The 9,204-nt window shown below is 51.0% G+C and overlaps 1 protein-coding gene across 1 annotated transcript; it reads right to left on the reverse strand.

Moving 5' to 3' along the window:
- Positions 1 to 17: 17 nt before the first annotated feature.
- Positions 18 to 4,605, reverse strand: INTS5 (integrator complex subunit 5). The gene is made up of 2 exons (XM_058689306.1): positions 4,468 to 4,605; positions 18 to 3,170 (listed from the first exon to the last, which is right to left on the reverse strand). The coding sequence occupies exons 1-2, from the start codon at positions 4,545 to 4,547 to the stop codon at positions 191 to 193; spliced, it is 3,060 nt and encodes a 1,019-aa protein (XP_058545289.1). The 5' UTR covers positions 4,548 to 4,605; the 3' UTR covers positions 18 to 190.
- Between the last annotated feature and the right edge of the window lie 4,599 nt (positions 4,606 to 9,204).

The following is a 9,204-nucleotide window of genomic DNA, read 5'->3' on the forward strand; positions in this document are numbered from 1 at the left end:
AGACAGAGGCACTGGACTCTGCTTTTCTCAACTCGGTAAATTTTATTTAGAAAAAAAGGCGGGGGAGGAAAAAAGTGACACCGCTCTTTAGGCCAAGGTTTAGAAGAGAAGCCTCCACCTTTCTGCAGCACCTTAGCCCCCCCTCTCTCTCACTGCTTAACGTCCCTTGGCTTCCGAATCATGAAAAAGGCTATGTCCCCTGCCGAAGGAGAGTGGACGGTGAAGGTGCCTGGAAACGGCCAGAGAAAAGCCCCAAGCGGTCAATGTTGCGGTGGAGGACACTGTGCAGAACCGTGAGATGGGGTCCACCCTCACCCCCACCCTCCCTGGAGAAGTCCCGGATGAAGCGACCACGCTCTGACTGGAAGATGAATTTCTGGGGCAATGGCCCATGCTCCCGGAGAAAGCCCCAGACACTGAGCAGCAGCAGACGCACTTCGAAAGGTGCCAGTTGGCTAAATACCTCGTGCATATTCCCCAGGGCTGGTGGCAGGAGGCTTCCCTCAGCCATGACTGCTACCAGGGTGCAGGATGCCTCCAGGTGCCAAGGGGAGTGAGCTGTATCAGGGTGGCGAGAGGCTTCCCAATGACCCAAGAGGGCGGCCAGTAGCCCCCGCAGGAGCACGGAGCAGTAGCACAGGGCTGGGGGAGCAGCTGCTACCAGCTTTAACAGCTCAAAGAGCAGAGGCTGTTCCCGGAAGCGCCGGCCAATGCGGAGATCCCGCTCCACGGTGGCCCGGGCATGCTCCTCAGGGGGCCAGGCTAGCTCAGCACCAGCTGCATCAGGACACACACTCTCCACTAACGTCACTGCCACTGCTTTGGCTGCCTCCGGGCTCAGGGTGGGAGTCCCCCAGCAGCCCCCACATTCAGTCCCCCCGGGGGCACTGCAGCAGTGCACCAGGAGGCTGAGGAGGCTCTGGGTGTTATAGATCACTTCCTGCTGATCTCGCGACTGCACAAACTTGGGTGGCTTTAGGCCACGGCCGATGACTCCAGCGTGGAAAACTGACCAAATCCCTCCAGGACCTGGCACCGCTGCAGTGTGCCGCCGGTTTGTGTCCAACAGGGAGGCAGAAGCCAAAGGAGCGGAGACAACTGAAAGAGTCTCGTTGTCCCTATCCACTTCCCCTCCAAACAGTTCTGTGTTGCCCCGATGTAAGGCTCCCTCGACTAGCAGCTGCAAGACAGCCTTGAGCCCAGCTGGAGAGGTCTGAGAGAGGCGGGTAAGAAGCTGAGAGGCCGAAGCCACACCTGGGGGGCCATGCAGCCTCAGAGAGGCAAAGAAGCGATGCACTCCAGCTCTCACCAGTCCCAGGAGTTGGGAGGGGGACAGGGCTTCTTGAGGAAAGGGACAAATGGCCAGGAGGGAGGCAGCAGCTTCAGCTACTTCCTCCTCAGGATGTAGCAGGAGAGGAGCCAGGTCAGACAAATGGGCTGACGCAGACTCCCCAAACCGGGCCCCTAGGGCTGCAGGGCCCTCACCACCCTGCTGTTCCCACCCGACTAGCAGTGCCAAGTTGCGCAGGAACCGGGCAGTGAAGGGAGGCTGCAAAGTCCCTGCATGCACCCGAGCCAGGCAGCTTCGGAAAGCCAGAGGCAGGAGGCCAGACAGACTGACCACCAGCCCCGCATATAATTGGGTGGCCAGACTCAATTCTTCAGGGCTTCGGGCCCGGCTCAGGAGATGGCCTAAGGCCTCAGGTCCACAGCTAGGCCGAGTATAGACAGAGAGCAGGCCCAGGAGCTGGTGTTGCCAGAGGAAGCGTTTCCGTTCCAACCGTAATGTCTCTCCACACAGCTCTCCAACGTGGTTTCTTAGCGCATCTAGAAAGGGCACAGGGCGGGGGGGTGGGGGCGGACCCAGCACCCCTTCCCCAGGAGACCCTCCCCGGTGATGAACGAGTTTTTGCAAGTGCAGAAGCAGCAGCTGGATCAGCCGGTCACAGGCCTCACGCACAGTGTCTGGCACAGCCAGGCCTTGGGTGGTAATGACTGAGGCAGGCATGGCTGTGTCCACCAGGAACTGCAACAGGCGGTAGGCACCTGCCCCAGAGGCCTGGCTCACCAGGTGCACAGCCAGGTTCAGCATGTTGTCCAGCTCCTCCCGGGGGAATCCCTGCAGGTGCTGCTGCAGCTGGCTCAGCACGGCTGGGGGCTTAAGGCAGTCCACCAGCTCTCCAGAGACTGTGCCCAGCAAAGCTGGTGACATGACCGCCAGCTGCAGTAGGAAGGGAACTGTGGCCTGAAGGGAGGGGTCCCCACTCCGGCCCCCAGTGCCCCCTGCCAGGCTATCATGGAACATTCGCAGAAGCTCCCGTCGGATGCTGTCTCCGTGGCGGGAGGCCAGGTGCCCTAGGATGCCTACAACTGAGGCAATCTTGGGCACCCGTTTCTCCCCAGGGATAGCAGGAGATCCAGGAAAGGGGTCTATAGAGGGGGTTTGAGAAGAGCTTCCACCACTGCCACCAGCTCCACCTCCAGCCCCACCGTGAACACAGAAATCCTTAAGGCCACAGGAGAGAACTCGGGAGATGATGGTGCCAGGAAAAGAGGAGCCAATATGGGCCACAACCCAGTCGAAGTGTGGGGAATGCTGGACAGAGGTATCCAGCAAGGCATCCACGCAGGCATCTGGGCAACTACCAATGAGAGCTGAGAGACACTGAACATAGATGTCCATTAATGTGCGGGTGGCCCGGCAGCCCATCCACAGCTGCAGCAATTCGTTGAGGGAGCCAGTGGCATGGGGCACACGCTGGTGCTGGCCCGAGTATGTGCTGCTCAGCTGCCCCATGAGGTCAATGGACCACGCGCTAATCACAGGTGCCCAGGCCTTCGGGTTGGCCCGGATAAACTCAGACAGCACCTGCTGCACTTCCTGCACCACATCTTCTAGACCAGGTCCCCCAGCAGGGACGTGGGAGGGTGGGGGTGGACGGAGGTGAGGGGGGCCAGCCACAGGGCTTTCGTCCAAGGCAGCCAGGTGGGCCCGGACGCTCTCATCAAAGACGCCTCGCAAGTGGTCAAGCACGGCGGCCCGAGCCGGTGGCAAAGAGCGGAGCAGGAGAAGGCCACAGCGAGCATGTTCCCGGGCCGAGAGTTGGTGGCCCAGGATAGGGTCCACACCAGTCAGAAAAGCCTTGATTTCCTGGGACAGCTCTTGAGCACTGAAAAGAAAGCAAGAGAAGCAGACTTAGAGTGTTGGGAGATGGTGGGCACATTACATTCCCTCTGTGAGCTTTGGGTTTTTTCCACATAAAACAGGGATAACTGTGCTTCAAAAGATAATGTAAGTGAAGCACTGATGCACCATATCAAGTTTCCACTAATCAATCACCCAATAAACGCTACCTATTTTTCTTTCAATAATAACAATAATGTCTATGTTAGATAACTCATCTCAGGTACTCTTGAAGTACTTTATATGTATTATTTCAATCCAGCCAACAGCCCGATAAGGTAGGTACTATTATGTTCCCATTTTACAGATAAAGACACCAAGGTTAAGTAATCAGACTATAAGCTCCAAGAGGGCAGTAAACATTTCTGTGCTCTTCAACACCGAATACCCTTCAACTGAGGTGCCTGGTATATGGAAAGCACTCCATTAAGTATTCGTTTAATCGAGTAAGTATACCTTGTGTGGCTACAACATCTGCTTTAAAAACACCTTTCCAACTTTACTGCCCTTCCCCCAAAACACAAGCACCCTCGTTAAGGCCTCCTAGTACCTGTTTCCTCCCATATTCTGCAAGCATCCTAAGCACACACCACTTGGACCCCACATCAACAACCACCACCTTCCCAGCATTCTCAGTGTGCCTTGGAACCACGGTATCCCCAGGGTTCATACAAGGTAATAATGTCTGCCTTCCAGCCCCTTCCCCTCCCAAAACGTATGGCTTCAGTCGTAGAGGTTCGGAAGCCAGTGTTACGGGAGGAGGCAAAGTCCCCTTCCTCTTACTGCCTTTTCTGCCAAAGACCGCATCCTCTAGGGCTCCGACTGTGCCTTGATTTCTTAAATAAATGAATAAACCACCCTAAGGTAAGGGGGAGTATCTTAGTTGCAGGACAAGGGAAAGGCTAGAGGGAAGCATTTTGTGGGCCTGGGTTCTCAGGGAGACTCCATGAAGCCAGGGGACCCTGGGTTCTCTCGGCTCTAAAAGGGGCAGGACAGCTGGGTTCCCAAGAGTTCTGATATCCCCAACTCCTGTGAGAACAAGGCCGGGATCTGGGGTAACGGGGCGCTGCGGGTTAGGGGGAGGCACGACCGAGACCTTAGAAGGGCGGGCACTGGAGCCCAGAGTTTTGGCGCGGCAGCCCCTTGAGTTCTGGGAAGACCCGACCAGGAATCTCTGAGAACCCTGACGCGAGTTCTCGAGGTAGGATCCGGGTTTCTGCCGAGAAGGCTGGGGATCGGCGCAGGGCCGCGCGGTGGGGGAAGATGCCAGGGGCTCTGACTACCTGAGCGGCGCGGGACCGTGGGTGGCCGGGGCAGGCCCGGGAGGCCCTGGGGCCCCGGGAGGGTCGCACAACGCGGACATCCCGGAGCCCTAGCCCGAGCCCGAGGCGGGAGCGGCGAAGCGCAGGTAGCGCATGCGCGCTGACGGGAACCCTGAAAGGAACCAGCGACTAGGCTTCGCAGGAAAACCAGTCCGGCGACGTCCGCGACCCTCGTATGTTGGTTCCGGACCGGAGTCGGGCTCCCCGGAGCAGGACTGCGACTGTGACAGCAAGAAGCCGACCCGCCCGCAACAAAACCATTTCCCACCCAAAGGGCCTTTGACACACAAACTAAAGCAGGCTGCGGCTATTCACACTGGATTTAATTATTTTTGTCTAAAGCCAAAAATACAAAATATTCAACTCAAGAGGTTTTTAAAAAAGGAAGCACTGGGGCGCCTGGGTGGCTCAGTCGGTTGAGCGTCCGACTTCAGCCCAGGTCACGATCTCGCGGTCCGTGAGTTCGAGCCCCGCGTCGGGCTCTGGGCTGATGGCTCGGAGCCTGGAGCCTGCTTCCGATTCTGTGTCTCCCTCTCTCTCTGCCCCTCCCCCGTTCATGCTCTGTCTCTCTCTGTCTCAAAAATAAATAAACGTAAAAAAAAATTAAAAAAAAAAAAGGAAGCACTGGGAAATATTTTAATCAACAAACAGTGACAATATTAAACGAATAAACAAGTAGATAAGTAAATAGACCGTGACAATGGAGAAAGCAGTTAAAGGAGAGAAGGGAAGGGAAAAGCGAGGCGGGAGGCGGGGGGGGGGCGGGGGGTGGGGGTGGAGAACGAAAGAAGGGAGAGAAAATTCCCGAGAGGAAAAGGAAAGAGAGGGAGGAAGAGGAAGTCCGAAATAAATTGGGTTGTAGGTGTTCTTCCAGTCACAGGCTGGCTCTACAGTCATGTTAGTCTCCGTTCTTTAGGCTTTGCTCTCTCTCCCCAACCTGCCAACTCAGGGCCCTCCCTCTCCCTTGCGGAGAGGGAGCCTGGAAACTGTATGACGAACTCCTATGCATTCATCAATAGCCCCCAAAATGGCCAGTCTGTCTAGCTTAAGCTTCAGCTCTTCCACTTACTGGCTGTGTACTCTTCTTATCCTCCCTATGCCTGCTTCCTCCTAGGGAAATGAGAATGGTAACAGTACAACTACCTCCTAGGGTGTTGCGAAAATTGAAACCAGGGAATATGTTCACTGATCCTAAATGTTGGGATTCACGAGTGAACAGTCAAGAAAGAATTCTTGAGACGTCTTCGGTGCTAAAACGGGAACAGGACCTGTGGGCAAAAAGAGCTACTATTGGTTTGTAAGGAGGCGCTGATTATAAACTTTCAGGTTGGGGAGGGGGTTAGGAAGAGCATTAGGTCTCTAAGGAATTTGGAAGAGAGGTTTCTAGGATCTTGAGGGGCTAGTTGTTGTTAGAAAAAGATCATTTACTACAACCTAGTAAACTCTTAGTGTGAGCGCCCTTAAATGTGTATTAGTGGGTCATATGTTTAGGCGATGATTGCTAACATGTATCTTGGGCAGGTAGAGATAAAGGAAGTTTCCAAAGGAATTTATTACAGGATCCTGGAGGTCCCACTAATGTCACGCTAAGGTTGTCTTTTGCCTCTTGCAACATATTAACATTGAGACAGCTAAGCTTCCAGAGGAAGGCCACTCTGCTTGTCTCAAGTACTTGTCAATAGGCTATAAGTTGTAAGGAAGTTTATTTTTTTTCCTTTTGCCTTTGTTCTCCCCATCATATACTACCTACTAGCAAGATCTGTTCTAGAACAATAAATATTTCTGCTCCTAACACTGTCTCCAACTGGGACCCAATACTTACCATCTGAGAGCCTCAACTTATGATCTGTAAAAGGAGATTTTTGGGGTGCCTGGGTGGCTCAGTCCATTGAGCGTCCAACATCGGCTCAGGTCATGATCTCACGCTTTGTGGGTTCAAGCCCTGCCTTGGGCTCTGTGCTGGCAGCTTGCTCAGAGCCTAGAGCCTGCTTCGGATTCTGTGTCTCCTTCTCTCTCTGCCCCACCCCTGCTCGCACCCTGTCTCACTGTCTCTCAAAAATAAATAAATGTAAAAAAAAAATTTAAGGAGACTTTTGAAACATGTAAGTTCTCCAGGAATAAGACTTTTATGTGGTCCTTGCTCTTAAGGATTTCATAATCCACAGGTGCCTGTTTTGGTGTTGGACAGATCTAGATTCATGTCTGCAATTTATCAGCAGTGTAGCCCTGAGCAATTGACCCAACTGTTTGAAGCCCATTTCCTTATCTGTAAAATGCGTATGTCTCCTATCTGACAGATTTTTGCAAACATCACTTAAGATCACTTATTAAAGGGCGCCTGGGTGGCTCAGCCAGTTAAGTGTCTGACTTCAGTTCAGGTCACGATCTCACAGCTCCTGAGTTAGAGACCTGCTTCCAGCTCTGTGCTGACAGTTTAGAGCCTGGAGCCTGCTTCAGATTCCGTGTCTCCCTCTCTCTCTGCCCCTCCCCTGCTCATACTCTGACTCTCTCTGTCAAAAATAAAAAAAGATTTAAAATAATTTTTTTAATTAAAAAAAGAAGATGGGGCACCTGGGTGGCTCAGTCAGTTAAGCGTCCGACTTCAGCTCAGGTCATGATCTTGTGGTTCATGAGTTTGAGCCCCATGTGAAGCTCTGTCAGCTCAGAGCCTGGAGTCTGCTTCAGATTCTGTGTCTCCCTCCCTCTCTGCCCTTCCCCCACTCATGCTCTGTCTCCCTCTCTCTCTGTGTGTCTCAAAATATTAAAAATGTCTTTCCTGAGGCACCTGGCTGGCTCAGTCAGTAGAGTGTGCAACACTTAGTCTCAGGGTCATGAGTTCAAGCCCCATATTGGATGCAGAGCCTACTTCAAAAAAACATAAATTAAAAAAAAAAATGTCTTTACTTCTCCTTCCTATGGCCTCCCCTCCTCTCTTTACTGCATCTGAATACATTTTCAAACAACCGCTTTTCCTTTCTGTGTTCAAAACTGGACATAATTCTGTTTCCCTGGAAAATTGGCTGATCCCAGTCTTAGGCCAGGGGAAGTAGCAGGTGAGATTGGAACAGATCATCATGTCAGAAAACAAGGAAGTGCTCAAATACGGATGGTGTTGTGTCGAAAGGACACAGAGACCACTTTGAAAAGGCTCCTGTTGGCCAAATGTTGGCCATGACTTCAAGCCTGTAAAAGCAATAGTCATAGATTATGACACACTGAGAAACAATCAGAATCCATAGTGATATTTTTATAGAGGAAGGGGTTTTCTTTACAGAATATATCACATGAATAATATCAGTGAATGAAGGATAAAATTAGAAAATTACCATTTTGTGCAGTAACTTACTAGGTAAAGATTATCATGGGTGCTAAAATCACGGGGTGAAAGGATTTGGGGGAATAGAGTATTCATACAATCTCAGAGTAGCAGCCCCAAAGGTTACTTATGAATTACAAAGGGAAAGTATACTTTAACAATGGAGAAATCTGACAGACACCCACTTAACCAAGTTTCTACACTTAGAAGCACTAATCGTGAGACAAATTGATGTAAGCAATGGGAAATGGATTATTCCTAAATAAATAAATAAAATTACACTGGGGTCTTCAAAAATGTCAAGTTACCTAAAGTAGGTAGAAGTGCTGTGGAATGAGGGGCACCCGGGTGGCTCAGTTGGTTGAGCGTCCAGCTTCTGCTCAGGTCACGATCTTGTGGTTCATGAGTTCAAGCCCCACGTCGGGCTTGCTACTGTCAGTGAAGAGCCTACTTCTGATCCTCTGTCCCCTTCTCTATGCCCCACCCCCACTTGCGCTCTCTCAAAAATAAACATTTAAAAAAAAAAGCACTGTTGAAGGAGACAAAAGAGATAGGACAATTAAATGAAGTTACATGATCCTTGATTAACTCCTGGATTGAGGGGGAAAACAGCTATAAAAAATATTATATTTGGCTCAGTAGGCTGAGGTCCCACTCTTCATTTCCACTCAGGTTGTAGTCACAGGGTTGTGGGATTGGGCTGTGTTGGGCCTCACTGAGTGTGGCGCCCTAGATTCTCTCTCTCTCCCTCTGCCCCTCTCCCCTGCTCACGCTCTCTCTCTCAACAACAACAACAAAAGGATATTATTGGAACAATTAAGGAAATTCAAATATGAAAAAGTCAGTATTAGCTAATGTTAAATGTCTTAGGTGTGATAAGAGTATTTTGGCTATATAAAATAATGTTCTGGGCCACCTGGGTGGCTCAGTCAGTTAAGCGGCCAATTCTTGATTTTGATTTCCTCTCAGGTCACCATCTCACAGTTGGTGAGTTTGAGTCCCAAGTGGGACTCCTTACTGACAGTGCAACGCCTGCTTGGGATTCTCTCTCTCCTCTCTGCTTCTTCCCCTGCTGGCTCTCTCTCAAAAAAAACCACAAAACACAACACTAACACAACACAACACAACACAACAAAAAAACCTTAAGAAAAAAAAAAAAGAAGGAATGTTCTCTGGGGTAAAAATCTCATCTGCAATTGACTTTCCAATGAGTCAACAAAGACACATGCGTACATATTTGCAAGTGCATACAGATAGAACTGTTGGAAAATGCTAAAAATTGGCAAATTTAAGTAGAGTGCATTTATAAAGGTTCATTGTACAGATTCTTTACTGAATTTGAAATTCAAAATATGTAGTTGGCAGAGGGGTGAGGTGGGATG

Source organism: Neofelis nebulosa, chromosome 10 (assembly GCF_028018385.1).
Source record: "Neofelis nebulosa isolate mNeoNeb1 chromosome 10, mNeoNeb1.pri, whole genome shotgun sequence".
Taxonomy (NCBI): domain Eukaryota; kingdom Metazoa; phylum Chordata; class Mammalia; order Carnivora; family Felidae; genus Neofelis; species Neofelis nebulosa.